Genomic DNA, 19,071 nt, shown 5'->3' on the forward strand with positions numbered 1-19,071 from the left:
GCCAGACTTGGACTGCATTATCGTACACTTGTAGAATTGTGGTCATGCTTTGCACTGGCTAAAGTTGTAGCACAAGTCTGGAATCATGGATGGGGCCAGAGCTGACACGGGCGGTGGGGAATAGTGAGATTCCCTGAAAGAGGGAGTGTCTCTTCACTTTGCTCTGGATTCAGACCTCGTCTTTAGATTATTACTAGAATAACTTGGAGTTCGTGCAAAACAAAAAGGCTTGTCTTTTATATTCTAAGCTGCCATCAGAACTACTTCTCTCTTTATCCCTTCCATCACCTGTAAGGTATCATTACATGTAAGATATAGTATGATTTCAAATTTAGTTGTGATTCCAAACTATTCAAATTGTAGTCAAGTCTATTCAATGTGTTTCCTAACGTAACCTATGGACAGACAACTCTGCAAAGAAGTAGACACGTTGATTGATGTGACTGAAGCCTCCAACAAGATGTCACTGATAGTAGCATTGTAACTATGTTGGTTTGAGGCTATAATTGCTAGAAATTTTAAATAAAACTAAAATTATTGGATGTGCATAATTGGTCAGTCAGTGTCTGAAGCAGAAAGGTTAATGTCATGAGAACGACCTTTCGCCGGAACTGGTCAGTACTATGCGTAGATTTTCAGTTTGATTTTTATTTTCTTCTTGCCAGGTGCTGGTGTAAAAGTAGCGGTGTTCGATACGGGACTCAGTGAAAAACATCCTCACTTCAAGAATGTGAAAGAGCGGACAAATTGGACTAATGAGAAGACTTTAGATGATGGTATGTAGACTTGAATTCTACAAAATGTATTGCTAGTTTTTGGATGTGATTTTGGCTCTGGATTAGGGGTTCCTTTTTCAGAATATTTTGTTTCATATAATGAGTTGCTTTAGCTGAGCAACAGAAGAATTTTTGGGGCCATAATTGCTCTTCTCTCTCCCCTCCCCCCCCCCCCCCCCCCCCCCCCCCCCGAACAATTTTTATAATAAAAGTAAATGTTGTAATGTCATTAGATGAGGGCCATTTGCCTACGTTTATCACTTATTGCTGATCTGAGGATTTTACTTTGAATTGATAAGCATTAGCAAGAAGGGAGTTAAGTTCATTTTTTTGCTTGTTAGTCATTAATAATCATTTTACAGTTGCAATCAAAGCAAATATTTTATTCCAGGTCAGACTTGGCATTAGAGAATTTAACAAAGGGGGTACATTTTGAAGTTAGTGAATTGTACAGAGGCGTTTTCTGCCTGAGGGCATGGGTTAGTAGCCATTGATGCATGTATCACTGTGGAGACGGTGGTGGGATAACTCTGGATCACAAAGGGCAGAGGAGTTGTATAACTTGCAGCTGGTACAACTGGAGGTGAGGAGTCTGCCAAAACAACCCACTACCTGGGCATAGAAAGTAATGCACAAAGAATCGAGGAGGTTGAGTGAGGTGCAATGACAATTAAACATTTGCAGTGAAGATCACCAGTGCCCTTCACTCTTGCAACACAGGGCCCTTCTGGGCAGCCATTGGGAGCATCTCAATGACTAAAGTAAATTGCGTTTGTTAAGTTATCAGTACCCAATGGTGTACATGCTCAGTGTGTTTTACTCCCACATTTAGTTTTTGGATAGAAGGGCAGGAAAAGACTATTTAGTCCATCAAACCCATCCCAATCAGAAACGGTGCTCCTCCCCCAGTCACATGACTCCCCTAGTAATCAGGTTAGCTCCAGGAGACTGTGGTAACTCATGCATTTCTCTTCTCCCAACCAACCTATAACTTGCTCTCCATGGATTGTAATGTCCTCTCCTCTCGTGAAAGACCATAGGGAATTTCTGTTCGCTGCGTGCTTTGGTAATCTGTTGCTCAGAGTTCTCCATTTTGCTGAACCAGTTGTCATAAAGGCCTATAATAGGTGCCAATGGTCAAGTCCCTGATCCAGCTGCACCCAAATTGTTTCAGCTCTTTGCTATTGCCCTATATCACCCCCCTCCATTACATCTATATCCTTTTTTTTAATAATCAGTCACCCTCCCCTGCTTTTTTGACCTGTCCTATCTTTTTCAACTGAACTTTTTGCCCTAGCCCGTCTTGTTTCCGTGTGCTCAGTGTCTATTGTATTTCTTTCTTTCCTCCCTACTGTAAAGTGTTCTGAGACATCTGCACATAAGGAGAGCTCCGTAAATGCAAGTTGTGGTGGTGTGGAGATTTGGTCCGATAAAGCAGTGAAGGACAATTGGCTGTGTGATGGGCAACTTCTCACAACAGCATGCCCAAACTAGTTCAAGTCAAAGGAAAAATGTGTTGCAGAGGTCTTAAGCATGCTATTTGGATGGTCTGCCGTTTCTTTAATCATCTTCCCCAAACAGTTCTAGAAGCGATCACAGTTGGTGATCAAAGTAATATGTTTAGTTCGTTTTACCAGTTGTCTTACTTTAAACATGCCATGATATTCAGCTTCTGTATTATAATATTTGAAAGCCTACAAATATTGCAACTACAGTGTGCTGATATTTCAAAGTTGGGTTTTGAGCTAAAATAATTGACATCCTATCATTTGAATTTAACAATGTAAATAACAACATGGGAATTTAGTGATTTGAAAAATGAATTATCAAGTAATTTGAATGAAGTGACGTCAATTTTTTAAAAATTTGTGCTTTATGTGGGTGAAACTGCCAAGCCACTATTTATTACCCTTCTCTATAAGTTGCCCCGAGGGCAGCAAGAAGTCAACTACATAGTGTGGGACTGGAGTCACAGTAGGTTGGACTGGGTAGGGGTGGCAGGTTCCCTTGCCTTAAGGACATTCGTTAAGCAGTTGGGTTTTAATGACAATCCAGCAGCTTTCAGTTTTCTGGTGCTAGCTCACAAATTACGAGTTTTATTGAATTCAATTTCACAACTTCACGATTCTGGGTTGCTAGTTTTGTTGCTAGTTCGGAACCATAACCACTCGGCTACCATACCCTTGAATTAACAAACTATCTTTTGTTACTAAACGTGGCAGAGAACTTTTGAAGCACTGTACTCAGAATTTACAACATATCAGGGGCAGCCTGGAGAAGGGATATTTTAGATGGCAAGGACAACTCCTGCATGTTTGAATCTGACGCTGGAGTTCAAGGTAATTATAGGCTGTATAGTTTTTGTTGTCGGTGGCTCTAACTCACTAACTAATGCGCTTCCTCCAGCAAAACCAGCGGTCAAGCCATGTTCGTTCACTGGGAAATTATTTACTAAAAGGAGGATAGAGTTCCTGCTGCCAACTTTGTAGTGGCCAAACGCCTCCGAGACGATGGTTACTATTTAAAGAGCTCTGTCTCTACTGACTAATTGCAGCAGAGTAATTTTCTTTTTTTGTTGCAATCATTCTTTGGTTACAGCATTTTGACACACGATATTCAGTGTAAATGGTATAGTTACAGGATTCATTAAGCTAAAATTTTGCGCTCGAGCCAGCTGAGCAATGCTGAGCAGCCGATGAACTGTTTAGTATGAACATCTACATTAATATTGATAAAATAAATATCTAAGTGATATGGTTTACATTTTGACTGAAACTTTCCAAGCAGCTAAGTCAACAGAATGGTTCAGTGTTCCAGTGAACTAACTTTGTATTGCTGGGTCTATCAACTCTGAAACCATATGTAAAATGTATGAATCCCCAATCTGTGTTTCATTTATTTCTACCCTTTCAAAGGGTATCTTTTGAGATGATGTGATACTTAACTGCTAAATGGCCTATATGTTCATAAATTCTAATATGTAGATCACATACAAGTTAATTAATAGAAAACATCGGCACTTTAGAAACTGTGGTAACTTTCTTTGGCCACATGACTGCTGAGTTACATGATAGGATTGTACTGCAGGGCGCCTGGACTGTAACATAAGCCACATAAACTTGAAGGAATACCAACTATTAATATTTTACTTTTAAAGTTGCTGTTTTCATAATATTTCTATTTTGTTAAAACTTGCCTTGTAAATAGTGAATTTGCATAGAAAGAATGGCAACACTCCTTGCTGCTGTGTCTGCTGACATGGGAGTTGGCTAGTTCCTCAGTGGAAAGGATCCAAAGAGAGGTCCTAGACAGCTTCACTGACAAATTGTGGAGTAATGAAAGTTCTCCACCCTTCTCAACCTTCCCACAGCAGGTTATGCTGGGTGAAGAAATGCCATTCCAGTTGGGGCTAATACTCTGTTCAGAGCTATATCTGCCCCAGTGTTGAGGATTAGATATTCAAAGTTGAGGTGTTTTTTTAGATGGGATCCTTTTAGTGGATTGAGGAGGGAAGGAAGAGGGAGAAAGTATAATCTGCCAAAGTATAATCTGCCAAAGTATGGGCATGTCTAATGTGTAAAAAATTTACATGTATTGACATTTCATCCATCCTGAAATGGCATCTTTATTTTGTTTACTTTTTGTGTTGACATTAGGCTTGGGACATGGAACGTTTGTTGCAGGAGTGATTGCCAGCATGCGGGAATGTCAGGGTTTGGCACCAGATGCAGAGTTGCACATCTTCAGAGTCTTCACTAACAACCAGGTAATGACTATTCGCTATCAGTTCTCCACTGATCTACCATCATGAGGAATGAGCAGTTTGCAAATTGATCATTGCTTCAGAAGAAATGATAAATGTCATTATTCCTAACGGGACATACTCCAGAAAATCTTTTAGATTTTCTTGGGTTCTCATCGTTTTGAAAGTAATGCTTCTATTTAAATCACATGGGAAAAGTTCATCTTGTGATACACACCGACTGCAGTCTCGTTTATTTTACATGCCACAAGCAGGTTGGTCACCTGATTTGATATTTCTTAGCTGACCAGATGATGTATACAAAGCTGCTTTTGTAAGTTCAATAGCTCAACACCTAATTGTTCATTTTATTTTCTTTTGTCTTTTACTGCTGTGATGCCAAAAAAAAATCTATTTTTAATGTGAATAAACCATCTGCACAGATGACCCCATACTGTGAAATTGAATCAGTTGTTTGCACTAGCTGGATCATCCCAAATACATGTCTTATTTATGGTTGTCTGGAGGTGTGACATTGGACTTGAATGTTGTCCTGGTTTCTCATCAGGCAGACCTGAGTCTGAATTCACACTAATTGGATTGGAAAAGTTGTTTTTTTTTATGTCTGATGAGGGCCATTAATGAAGCAAGCTTAAGCATTTAGGATAAGGGCATAGGCATCAAGTTACCAAAACCACCAATCTCAAATGAAACCATGCCTCCGTAGAGAAACAGTGCAAGATATTTTTACATTTCTAAGCATGTCAATTTTTTCCTGTGTTTCTTGAACTACTGGCCAGACCAAAGAATGCATAATATTTGAAATACTTCACTACTGCCTGGTTATTTATTATACATTTCCCTGTTGGCTGATGTCCAGATGGGATTTGCTTTTACAGTGTAGTGTTTGTGTTGCTTGTGTGTCCTTTCCTTATGCAGAGTTATATTGATACATACTGTTTGATAATGAGCCCTTTGCACAATAAACAGGTTTTATTGGTGTATTTGAAGGGTGGAGATATTGTTTACAATTGGCAGTGTGGGGTTTGGCTCAAAAGCAGATTCTACTCTATTATTTTGCTTCTCATTTGTTGTCTTGAAACACTTTTTTTCCTCCATGCATACCACGTAACAGCTGTACAAATGATGTTGGCCTGTGTTTTGCACTTGGTATGCAGTTACATTAGAGTCTGTTAAGGACAAAGTCCTAGCTTTGCCAATTTGAGTTTGTGAAATATTTCGGTGAGGTGAACTTGCACAGAACTGAGTGCACTCAGCTCTTGATTATGAAGTTATGTTATGGGATAATCCTTTGCCCTATCCTTCATCTCTTTCAATTTAACTTGACTTCCTACTGGGTCTGTTTTTAAAAGTGGCCCTTCTCAAAAGTTGAAGGGGACTGTGTTCATTAAGCTAATGCATAATTAGAAATGTTAGAAGGAGGAGAGATCCCTTTTATCAACAAAACGGGGGAGGAGCCAGATTTGGTAGGGATAACTGAAGCATAGCTTCATAAGGAACAGGACTGGCAGTTAAATATTGCAGGATATAATGTATTTAGAAAGGATAGGGAAGGAAGAAGGGGGATGGGGTAGCTGTACTAATTAGAGATACCATAATGGCAATAGAATAAAGGGACATAAGTAACATTAAGATAGAAACAGAATCCATATAGTTTGAGACAAAGGATAAGAAGGGATTGATCACGTTAATAGGTAGATTCTACAGACCACAATAGTGAAAAGGAAGTGGTGGATGAAATATGTTGACAAATCTATGAAATGAGTTTTTTAAAAAAACATTGTGTAATAATCATGGGAGATTTCAACAATCCACAAATCAACTGGCAAGAAATGGAGACCAGGGAATAGAGTTTTTACAGTGTGTACATGACTCCTTTCGTACCCAGTATGTGAGAAGCCCAACAGGAGAGGAATCACTGCTGGATCTAGTAATGGGAAATGAATCAGAACAGATAAGAGAAGCAAGCCTAGGGGATCATCTTGGCAATAGCGATTATAAGGTTTAAAATAATGATTGAGAAAGACATAAGGCAAAGACTGAAGTAATAGATGGGGGGAAAAAAGCTAATTTTGAGGGGCTGTGAATAGAACTAGAGCAAGTAAACTGAAAAAAAAATTGACAGATAAAGAAATAGAACAGCAGTAGGTAATATTTAAAATGGTGATCATTAGAGTTTAGGGGAAATATATTCCTCTTAAAAAGCAAGAACTAACTAGCCATTAATGAAACACCATGGATGAATAGAGATGAGGGTAAAATTGAAACTAAAGAAAAAGGCATACTCCTAAGTACGTAGACAATAAAGGAGAAGATGACAAAAGGGATTACGATGAGGTTAGGAAAGAAGTCAAAAAAAGAATTAGGAAAGCAAAGAGGAACTAAAAGATAAAATTATCAAGAAATAGAAAAAGAAATAGTGAAGTATTCTACAGACACATAAATAACAAAAATTAGAATAGGGATAGGGTCACTAAGGGATGCACAAGATAAACTCACAGGTAACGACAGCAAAATGGCAGATATATTGAATAATTACTTAATATCCCTGGTAAATATGGAGGCAAAAAAGGTGGGCAGGACATCAGAAGATATTGAAAAATATATTAAAACATTGAAGATAGAAAGTGGGGGGGATAAAAGCCTTGGTTCGGATGGATTGCATCTGTGAATATTAAAAGAAGTTAGGGAGGAGATAGCAGAGGCACTATTTCATTATATATATTTTTTTCACTAGAAAAGGGAATAGTGCCAGAGAACTGGTGGACAGCTAATGTTGTTCTAGCTCCCTGTTTTAAATATAGGAATAAGTCCAGGGAACTATAAACCAGTTAGCTTAACGTCAGTGGTAGGAAAGATAATGGAATCTTTACTCAAAAATGTAATAGAAAGACATCTAGAAAACGAAAATATAATAAAGAATTGTCAACATGAATTTCAGAAGGGAAAGTCACGCTTGACCAACCTTACTTTTTCAAAGAATTCAATAACAGAGTAGACAAGGGTAATGCAATAGATGTAATGTATTTGGATTTTCAAAAGGCCTTCGATAAGGTACCGCATTGAAGTCTTGTGGCTAAGGTCAGAGCATGTGGAGTTGGGACAGGTAGCAGAATGAATAGCAAGTTGGCTACAAAACAGAAAACACAGTAGAGGTTAAGGGTAGCTACTCAGACTGGCAAAAGATGGGAAATGGTGTTCCACAGGGATCGGTGCTAGGACCACTGTTCACCATCTACATTAATGATTTGGGAATCTGAAGTACAATTTCAAAATTTGCAGACTACACCAAATTGGGGTGTAGTTAATACAAAGGAAGAATGTGTCAAAATGCAAGAGGACATTAATTAATAAACTTGCAGAATGGGCGTGTAATTGGCAAAAGAATTTCAATATAGATAAGTGTGAGGTAGTGGATTTTGGTAGGAAGAATAAGGCGGCCACATACTGGTTGGATAATAAGAGTCTAAATGGGATAGAGGAGCAAAGGGATCTAGGGGTACAGATACACAAATCACTAAAAGTAGATTAGTAAGGTCATAAAGGCAAATCAAGCCCCGGGGTTTATTTCTAGAGGGATAGAATTGAAAATCAAAAGTTATGTTAAACGTATAGAATCTTGGTTAGACTACACTTGGAGTATTGTGCACAGTTCTGGTCTCCATATTATAGAAAGGATTCGAGGGGTTGGAGAGGGTGAAAAAAAGATTCACAAGGATATCCTCTCAGTTTTGCTATCATCCTTATCAGGAAAGACTGAACAGGCTGGGGCTCTTCTCTAGAAAAGAGAAGGCTGAGGGGTGACCTGATGGAGGTCTTTAAGAAAATAGGGTTTGATAGGGTAGAGGTAGAGAAAATGTTTCTGTTTGTGGGGGAGTCCAAAACTAAAGGTCGTAAATATAAAATAGTCACTAATAAATCCAATAGGGAATTCAGGAGAAACTCTTCACCCAAAGAGTGGTAAGAATGTGGAATGCACTAACACAAGGAGTAGTTGAAGCAAATAGCATTGATGCATTTAAGGGGAGGCTAGATAAGCACATAAGGAAGAAAGGAATAGAAGTAGTTAGTTAGTTTTTGGTCCACACGAAACTAACTTTGACCTAGACCAGTTGGACCAAATGGCCTTTTTCTGTGCTGTAGTTTCGGTGTAACTCTGTTTATCTAGTGCCCATTCCCCCTTTTTTTATGGTGTACACATTATGTCTCATTAATTGTTGCCTATAATCTCAAATTTTCCACCCCTTCCCAATTACTGTGACATTAAGATCATTTCCCATTGACCTGAATGAGGAGTGGTGCCTACAGTCTAGTTTTGCAATAGAGCCTAAACAATTAACAGTGACACACCTCTTGATAAGGTAGTGGATGAAAATGGCTTGGAATCATTTAAGAAATAGCTGTATGTTGTGACGGGAAGAAGGCAAATTGTAAACTTTCTTCATGGATGAGCTAGGATGGGTCAATAGCCTTGCTAAATCGTATCTACCCATTTTCTTTTGTAAGGAATCTTACAACACCAGGTTATAGTCCAACAATTTTATTTTAAAATCACAAGCTTTCAGAGATTATCCCCTTCGTCAGGTGAATGAGTGGAAGGTTCTCAAATCGCATATCTTTGAGAACCTTCCACTCATTCACCTGACGAAGGGGATAATCTCCGAAAGCTTGTGATTTTAAAATAAAATTGTTGGACTATAACCTGGTGTTGTAAAGTTCCTTACATTTGTCCACCCCAGTCCATCACCAGCATCTCCACATCATTTTCTTTTGAGCAGATATCAGTTCAGTTTACCGAATCAAAGCTATTAATTGTGTAGCATTAGCACACAGCGACTAGATTTCACAATACACATTTTCAAAGTGAATTGAATGTCTGTAGAGATATATATTCTGTTACATTTGGTTCCCGAATTTAAGGCAGAATATGTGACTTTAATAATTTAGGAACAAGAGTCGGCCATTTAGCCCATCGAGCCTGTTCCGCCATTCAATGAGATCATGTGATCTGTGACCCAACTCCATATGCCTGCCGTAGCCCCATAGCCCTTAGATTTTTGTTAACCAAAGGTATTATCAATCTCAAATTTAAAATGAACAATTGAGCTAGCATCAACTGCTGTTTGCGGAAGAAAGTTCCAAACTTCTCCCACCCTTTGCGTGTAGAAGTGTTTCCTAACTGCACTCCTGAAAGTCCTGGCTCTCATTTTTAGGCTATATCCCCTAGTCCTAGACTCCCCAACCAGCAGAAATAGTTTCTCTCCAACTACCCTATCAGTTCCCCTTAATATCTTGAAAACTTTGAACAAATCACCCCTTAATCTTCTAAATTTAATTTTTGTAATCTCTCATAATTTAACCCTTGGAGACCAGGTATCATTCTAGGAAGGAGTGCAGCCTAGATTTACAAGGCCAGTATATCCTTCCTAAGGTGCGGTGCCCAAAACTGAACACAGTACTTCAGGTGACATCGATATAAAGGCCAGCATTCCATTAGCCTTTTTGATTATTTTCTGTACCTGTATGTGACATTTTAATCTACGTACATGGACCCCTAAGTCTCTTTGGACCTCCACTGTTTCGAGCTTTTTAGAAAGTACTCTGATCTATCCTTTTTAGGTCCAAAGTGGATGAGATCTCACTTACCTACACTGAAATTCATTTGCTTCAGTTTTGCCCGTTCACTTAATCTATTATGTCTGTTTTATGCTTCCATCTAAACTGTTTACAATGCTGCCTATCTTTGGTGTCATCAGCAAACTTGGATATGTGCCTCTCTATCCCGTCATCTAAGTCGTTAATAAATACAGTGAGTAGTTGAGGCCCCAACACAGATCCCTGTGGGACACCATGTCACATCCTGCCAATTTGAGTACCTGCCCATTATCTCTACTCTATCTCCTGCTGCTCAGCCAATTTCCTAACCAGGTCAATAATTTGCCCTCAATTCCATGAGCTTCAACTTTAGCTAACAGTCTCTTATGAGGGACTTTAACGAATGCCTTCTGGAGGTCCATATGAACAACATCCATAGACATTCCCATGTCCACTCCTTTAGTCACCTCTTCAAATAATTCAATCAGGTTCGTCAGGCATGACCTACCCTTTACAAATCCATGCTGGTGCGCTCTGATCAGCTGAGAATTTTCAATGTGTTCAGTCACTATCCTTAATTATAGACTCCAGTAATTTTCTGACAACTGATGTTGGGCTAACTGGTCTATAATTTCCTGGTTTCCCGCTTTCACCATTCTTAAATAGCGGAGTGTTACGCAATTTTCCAATCTAAAGTAACGGTTTCTGAATCGAGAGAACTTTGGAAGATTATAGTTAGGCCATCTGCAATGTTCTCACCTACTTCCTTTAAAACCCTGGGATGGAAACCATCTGATTTTGGGGATTTGTCACTCTTTAGTGTCATTATTTTCTTCATTACTTTTAATTTGCTTACGGTAATAATGAGTCCCTGATTCAAAATTAGTTTCCTTGGAGTGTCGGGCATGCGATCTTTTCCTCTACTGTAAATACTGACGCAAAGTAATTATTTAACATGTCCGCCAGTTCCTTATTTTCATTTACAGTATCAGTTATCAGTTTTTAAGGGGCCCACATTACTCTCGACCACCCTCTTTTTCCAAATATAATTGTAAAATTTTTTTGTTTGATTTTGATATCCCTTGTGAGTTTCTTTTCATCCTCTTTTTGTAGCTCTTACTATCTGTTTTGTCACCCTTTGCTGTTCTTTGTATCTCTCCTAATCACCAGGATCTGTGCTATTTTTTGCTAATCTGTCATTTATTGTAGTGCCCTCACTTGTATTTTTCATCTTCTTGTCTGTCTCCCTCATAATTTTTCATTTTATTCAGAGTATGATCAATCCTCTTCATTATAGTCACTGCACCCTTCAAGGTAGTAATGGACAGTTTCCAATGTATTTTTATTGCAATAAACTATTAGCCCTCACCCTAAGCCCTTTCCATGAAAAATGTTTTGCCAGACAGCTCTCGTTGAAAATGGAAATTTAATAGTGCATTAGTGCCAAATGACAATGCCATGAAAAGTTGTCTTGGCTTGCCCTTGCACACTGCCTATTTATAATGAGACAATGGGGAACTGGGAGATTTAGGATTGATGTCAGGAAGTTCTTCACACAGTGATCTACAAATGGAATGGACTTTCAGCTAGAGTAGACTAAGCAACACCCTGGAATCATTGTAAAGTTGGATTTGGTGATTTTAGTTGGGGATGGGGGGGGTCTTCCTCTGTATCTCACTTGTATGATCAAAGTAACAGTAAAGTTCTCAGAGGCCTGAGTGTAAGTTGCCTGTGTGGATTTTCAGCCTAGGTAGTGTCTGAGAAGGGGAGGAAGGAAAAATAGGTGGGAAAAGTTAAAAATGAAGACTGTATCCCAAGTTGGTAGTGACTTTAGGGGCTGGGTAGTTTGAATGCCTTTGATGTTGGTTTTGAAGTACTCACCTGCACTATTTGTTATAAAGTAGCTTTGGGACGCCCGGGGTTGCTTCCTCGCACTGACATCCCTCGGGAAACTTTGCAGCAAGGGGGACAGAACTAATATATTGGCATGAATGGACTAGACCATAAATCACCCTTTAGTTCACAAGGTGATAGTTGTTCAGATATAAGGAAGTGCTAAATGTTGTGTATAAAAATAGCAAAATGATGTTGTGTCTAGTACTTTCTGTGGGGAAGTTCTTTGAAGAAACAGTACTCCTTTTCCCCCTTCTCTGGGGCCCCAGACTCTCTTCCCCTTTTAAGGAGCCATATTGCTTCTATTTCTACCTAACATCTGCTTTTGGTTAGTTCAGTAGTTGGGCAACACCCTGGATTGTCCCGAATTGTGAAAGATGCTTGGAAAGTGTGACTCTTTTTAAACTAAAAATTAATTGCAACTAATTGGAATTTATCTTTGGTTCTGACCAACTTAATATCTGACTCTGTCCCTCTGAGCTTAGTGTTTTTATTAATCAAATGGGTTATTGGGCTATACTTAGGTTTGACAGAAGGTTACAGAGCTGTGAGCATTTGTAGAGTCACTTTATTGTGGAGCAAACAGGTGATTACTACGCTTCTGTTATCTTGTCAGATTTTGTCTGATTTTCACTTGTCACAGGAAATTGCATTCTTAGTTTATCTGTCACTTCACATTTTATTACATGTTTTTTTTAAAAATCCCTGTAAAGGCAAACTAGCTTAAGCAGTGGAGGACTTCAATTCTTTTGAGAATTCAGAGCTGTGTGCATGTACTGAAGTTCAGGATTTCACTATCTGAAATGCTGTGTATCTTTAACAATGGTGCACTGGATTGCCATTTAGAAGGCGTAGACTCAGCTCAACTTGAAATAGTATGTGATCCTCATTGGCCTTACTGTCTGCTGGTTGGGATTCTAAGTGAAATAGTTTGTTACTGAAGTGCCACCTACTGATTGATCAGAGTGTGGCATTGATGACAGCTGTCACCTGACTAACTGCTCTAGTAGGGAGAGATGGAGAAAGGGATTTGTGAAGTAAATTAATAATGTCTAGTGGTTGTGATGTGGACCTAATGTACATTCTGGAAATAAGTAATCTTGCTTTTGTTAAACAGGTCTCTTACACCTCCTGGTTCCTGGATGCCTTTAATTATGCAATTTTGAAGAAAATAGATGTTCTGAACCTCAGCATAGGTGGACCAGACTTCATGGATCATCCTTTTGTTGATAAGGTCGGTTTGAAAGCCAGATGCAAGGAACTGTTAAACATATTGCCATGCTTCTTGTTAATTGTATTATTTATATCAATTAGTGTTAATTGTATTCAGGTGGTGGGTATCAGTTGGGGACTTGCTTGTATCCTTTTTATTGGAGAGCTTATCTAGGGTGTGGGGGGGTTGTATGGGGGATCTCTGAATAAAAGCTTGGAAACAATTAAAGACCAGGCTCTAGTATTCTATCCTTCAAATAGCCAGCCAATTGTAACACTTCTTACTGAGAAGCATGGAGATTTTTGATTAATCAGGGGAAGGTTGCTGTGCTGAGGTCAAATACCCTCATATTTTGTATTATAATTTGCTAAAATGTTTTTTATACACCACTTTTCTAAGCACACTTGACATTGTTAGTTAGTTGGAGACTTGAAGTGGTCAGCTTAAGTCAGGTATAGATAATGAGAGCCCCTTTTTTGCATCAGAAGCAGACATCCAGTATCTGCTAAGTACACAGATCTCACTTATACCTACAAATAATGTATGTGTACCTTAAATTATGGTCTTCTGTGGTGATGAAACATGGTGGTATAAATCATAATTTTGTATAAACAAGGCTTGGAAATGAGGGTACTTTGTATTCAAAGACATTTCCTTTTGAGCATCCTCTTAGTGTTTGGAACTCAGACTTGGCTTCTAAAATGTTCAATTTTTATAGAGTCAATGATTAAATTCTTAGCTCAGATTAATGAATCTTTAGCATGAACGTTCACCATCATCGCTAGTAAGGATATAGTTATATTCTTCTGATCTTCAGAGTGTGAAATTGAAGTATGGAGTACACTGACATGGGCATATAGCCCAATATTAAAATGGCTTTATTTCTGTTGTTGTGCTATTGATTTGGAAATTAAATTAGTGCCACGACAAATTAGTTTCACAGCTGGGAGTGCTGCGGTTCAGTGCAGGCAAACAGTCCAGTCCCACAGCTGAATAAATTTAGCAAATCAGACTAAACCTCCCATGTGATTTAATTGTATTTTAAACACTTCAGTTCTCAAATGGTCAATTAGTTCTTTGTATCTGGCACAATGTCCAAATCTCGGTTTTTGCTCAAGACATTTGTGTCAACCTGGTCAAATGATGCATTTAAGAACAATGCCACAGTATCCTTACTTTATTCCAACTATGTCATTATGTTCAGTGCCTCTTTCCATCCTGGTTTATCCTGTACTATATTCTGATGTTAAAAACAATTAATCGTTGGCAGGTTCAAGAGGACTGTAGGCTCCTTGGCAAAGCCGTGCTTGTAGCTCACATCCTGGTACTGAAATCAAATATTGCATTACAATTATATACTTATTGCTGACATTCAGATATCTTTAACACAATAATGTTACACAACTTTTATATTTTTTTAAAAATGTAACCCTTCTGTCCTTTCTCTCCATTCTCTCTTTTTTTCCCCAATATCTTTTCTGTCACTATGAAACTTGAATTTCTAGCTCATATTATTTAACATTAGCCAAAATGTAAAAATACAAAGTAATGTCCTCCCCCTCCCTTTTTATGGGAGAGAAAATCTCTGTTCTTGGGTAAAGAAACCAACCTGGTATAAATGGTAATGTGATGATGACTGACGTACGGCATCTTTAGAGATTGCGGAGACAAATTTGCTGTTGGAACAGTTTATTTGACGGTCCTTCTTGGTTTGTAGGTTTGGGAGCTGACTGCTAACAAAGTGATCATGGTCTCTGCAATTGGCAACGATGGACCTCTTTATGGGTGAGTTTGGTATTCTTGACCTTGATCTTCCTGGTTAAGCATGGGCGTGGCTATTTACAAAAGTAATGGATGCCTGAGTACACAGTACTGCAATGATTGAGGCCAGATTGGGGCACCAATAGGTGAAATGTATAGGGCTACTGTTCTGTGAGTGGGCTGTATAAAATTTGATGGCCAGATGAGAACTGCTGCAGTCAAACTGGGATGCTTCTGTCCCTGCATCCTCAGCTAGTACTTCAAGAGGAAAAAAAATTATTGACTTGTTTCTGTTTGCAACCAAGAAAAATGAACCTTTTGTTAATATTGCCTGTAGAAGCCAAGAGCAGAGAAGGCAAGGAAGATTAAATTTAGGAAAAAGAAGTGAATTTTGGCTACATTCCACACCTGTTGACTGTGAATGGGTGAAAAAACCTAGCCTGAAGTTTGACCCAGTTAATACAAGTATACTGACTGTGGTCTATACTCACTACTTCAGGCAGTGGATGACTCCGACACATTCATTATAATTACCTTATTAAATGGCATTGTTCACACACAAATGTCTTTGGGTGGGGTGGAGGAGATTTCAATGAACATCATTGTTGAAACAGATGCAATGATGTGTTTCATTGTATTCTGTAACTAGAAAGAAATTGCTGAATATTTAATGAAAACGGTAGCTTTTTAATGTCTGATTTTAGGGGTATTGAGGTTGGGAGGTTACGGGGCCAGAAGGACGAATGAGGATGCTAAGCAGATCATCAGATATGACCCTACAGCATTCATAGAATATAAGGCAGCAGAACAATGACTGGAAGCAGATGGCTAAGACCAGTTTGATCAGCATGTGCTATCTTCTGCATTTCGTAGTAGTTCTTGAGGCAGGGATTATGCTTCTGTACTCAAACTTTTTTTTCACAAAAGACAGTATTTTTAAAGACAGCAAAACTTTGTCTTGCTTTTGCTGGGTGTGGATACCTTTCAGCTCACTGGAGTCTGTGGAGTTTGTGGATCATATTGTGAATTAATTTTTAAAATAAGATTCATTTGTGAGATGGAAACTGTTTTGGAACTGGAAAGTGACCTATGATAGTGTATTGTCATTTGCTGAAATCGGCCAATTTAAAAGCAGAGATGCCAAATTTCCTGTATTTAACAGAAATGGCAATAAGATCATAATTTTCAGGTTTCCAATCCAAACCACCGCCCCCCCGCCCACTTTGCCCCACCATTGGAGGCTATGGTTTCAGCCACTCAGGTCCCACGTTCTGGAACACTCTCCCTAAACCCCACCGCTGATTTCTTTCTGACTGGCTGAAAGCACTTGTAGCTATCAGGAGATGCTTTTATATTGAAGAATAGCAGTGACTCAGACCAACTTCATTAATGGGAATAGGAACAGGAGTAGGCCATTCAGCCCCTTGTGCCTGCTCCGCCATTTGATAAGATCATGGCTGATCTGTGATCTAGCTCCATATACCTGCCTTTGGCCCATATCCCTTAATACCTTTGGTTGCCAAAAAGCTATCTATCTCAGATTTAAATTTAGCAATTGAGCTAGTATCAATTGCCGTTTGTGGAAGAGAGTTCCAAACTTCTACAACCTTTTGTGCGTAGAAATGTTTTCTAATCTCGCTCCTGAAAGGTCTGGCTCTAATTTTTAGACTGTGCCCTCTACTCCTAAAATCCCCAACCAGCAGAAATAGTTTCTCTCTATCCACCCTATCTGTTCCCCATTAATATCTTATAAACTTCGATCAGATCACCCCTTACCCTTCTAAACTCTAGAGAATACAACCCCAATTGTGTAATGTCTCCTCGTAACTTAACCCTTGAAGTCCAGGTATCATTCTAGTAAACCTACGCTGCACTCCCTCCAAGGCCAATATGACCTTCCACAGTCAACTTGCAGCAAAGCATGGATATGCCTTCCCCTGCAACCTTTGTGATGATACAGCTTCAATAAGTACATTTGTATAGCCTTGGCTCAGTGGTAGCACTCTCTCACATCTTGAGTCAGAGGGTTATGGGTTCAACCCCACTCCAGAGACTTGAGCACATAATCCTGGTTGGCACCATTTTGAGGGAGTGCTGCACTATTGGAGGTGTTGTGTTTTGGATGATGTTTTAAAATGAAGCTCCATGTGCCTCTTCACGTGGGTATTAAAGATCCCATGGCACTATTTGAAGAAGAGCAAGGGAGTTCTGCTGGTGTCTGAGCCAACATCTATCAATGCTACCAAAAACAGATTAACTGGTCATTTATCTTATTGCAGTTTGTGGCGTCTTGCTGTGTGCAAATTGGGCAGCATGTTTGCCTACATTATGACAGAAGTAGGAGGAAAGCCATGAAGGGATTTGAGGACGAGGGTTTTGAAATTGATGTGCTGGATGACAGGCAGCCATGAAGGATAGTGAGGATGATGGCTGCTTGTGACCTTTTTGAATGGATTATGGACGCAGGGAGTTGGAGTATAGGAAGCTGGCAAGGACATTATGGGAGATGCCCATCCTTGAAGCGAAGGAAGTGTGAATGGATGATTGTTTCAGCAGTGGTGTAGCTGAGGTAGGGTTGCAGCCGAACAATATTTTGAAGGTGGAAATTAGATGTTTTGGCAACACTTACATAGAATGTGCAGCACAGAAACAGGCCATTCGGCCCAACAGGTCCATGCCAATATTTATGCTCCACACGATCCATTGGTAACACTGGATGTAGCATGTCAAGCACAGGACACTGAGGTTTCACATCTTCAGATTTAGCTGAGTGAGCAGCTGGGGAGGGAGAGGGAATTGGTGCCTGAGGCACTGAGCTTCTGATGGATGCTGAACAGTTTTGTGGATGATGAGCTGAAGAAAGTTCTGGATCATCCAAGACTTGGATTGACATGAAAGCATGGCAACTTGCTTTTAATCACATTTACTTTTGGCACAAGATGGTGCCTAGCATGACTGATTTACCTAGGATTTTCTCAATGCTCATGGCTCTGGGGAGGTCCATTATACAGTCACTTGGAGAATTTTCCAATCCTACTGCCATAAGGTTATTTCTCCCAAAGCCTGATGTCTAGATGACTGTTGATGCAGTCAATAGCTGCTGCCTCCTGGAAGAGGGCCACTATTGAAGCTTGAGGGATAGCTCTACAAGTGTTGGCTCCAGTGTTGCTTAGACACAATTAACCTGTGCAGTTGTTTGCCAGTACTGTGGTAACCATTTACAAAGGTTTTTACTGGGACATATGCCACAGTGCAGAGATGACCATGGAATAGCTGTTACAAGCCAAACTGCAAGGTTAAACTGTTATAAACCAGCTGCTTTTCCATTAGATTGTACAGTTCAAGGAATTGAACCCTACCTTAGCAAATATTCCCAATTGATTGTAGATCAACTTTTAGTTGTAATTTATTTTATTGTTGGTTCTGTAAGATATGATTGTGTTGCCTTGGCCTTTTCCAGCACCCTCAATAACCCTGCTGACCAGATGGATGTAATTGGTGTGGGTGGAATTGACTTTGAAGACAACATGGCTCGATTCTCCTCCAGAGGAATGACCACTTGGGTAAGTTGTAGAATTACTGCATGTAACACTGTGGTTGATTATTTTTTCCCCTCTTGGTATACTGGATGATATTGTGGGGTGCAGCTGGTGCCAACTTTGAAAATGGTACCTTGTAATATTGACCCTGGTGAATGCTCAGTGCAGAGCTGAAGAGAAAGTGTAGAGTCCGCCTATAGTCTAACACAAGCTCCAACAGCCTTCCTTCAGCATTTGGACTTTTGCATACGAGAGTTGGAGCTCCTGGTGACGATGCTGGTGGGGAGTTCCACAGGTAAGATGAACTGTGTATGAAGCTTTGGTATTGCATATGAATGTTTGTTTGGGTTGATCCAGATTGTTGATCTGCAGTAGCTTTGTCTGTAGCATAAACGCTGAGTTGATGGCCAAATAAAATATCTCACTTTATTGGATGTACTGTTCAGAATTCTGTACAACAGGTGGCCAGTGTGTGATCGGTCCATTATAAATCAAAATCTAGATTTCGCACTGCTGGGTTTCACTCTTGGG

The 19,071-nt window shown here is 39.4% G+C and overlaps 1 protein-coding gene across 2 annotated transcripts in view; it reads left to right on the forward strand.

Moving 5' to 3' along the window:
• The window catches only part of mbtps1 (membrane-bound transcription factor peptidase, site 1), a 100,552-nt gene that overhangs the window by 37,682 nt on the left and 43,799 nt on the right, over nucleotides 1-19,071 (forward strand). For both annotated transcript variants that reach the window (XM_067997740.1, XM_067997741.1), the window contains exons 5-9: nucleotides 666-776; nucleotides 4,433-4,542; nucleotides 13,145-13,261; nucleotides 14,958-15,025; nucleotides 18,462-18,564. In XM_067997740.1, the coding sequence (XP_067853841.1) occupies nucleotides 666-776; nucleotides 4,433-4,542; nucleotides 13,145-13,261; nucleotides 14,958-15,025; nucleotides 18,462-18,564 (509 nt within the window). The remainder of the gene's footprint in view (nucleotides 1-665; nucleotides 777-4,432; nucleotides 4,543-13,144; nucleotides 13,262-14,957; nucleotides 15,026-18,461; nucleotides 18,565-19,071) is intronic.

The sequence above is a fragment of the Heptranchias perlo genome, chromosome 16 (genome assembly GCF_035084215.1).
Source record: "Heptranchias perlo isolate sHepPer1 chromosome 16, sHepPer1.hap1, whole genome shotgun sequence".
Taxonomy (NCBI): Eukaryota; Metazoa; Chordata; class Chondrichthyes; order Hexanchiformes; family Hexanchidae; genus Heptranchias; species Heptranchias perlo.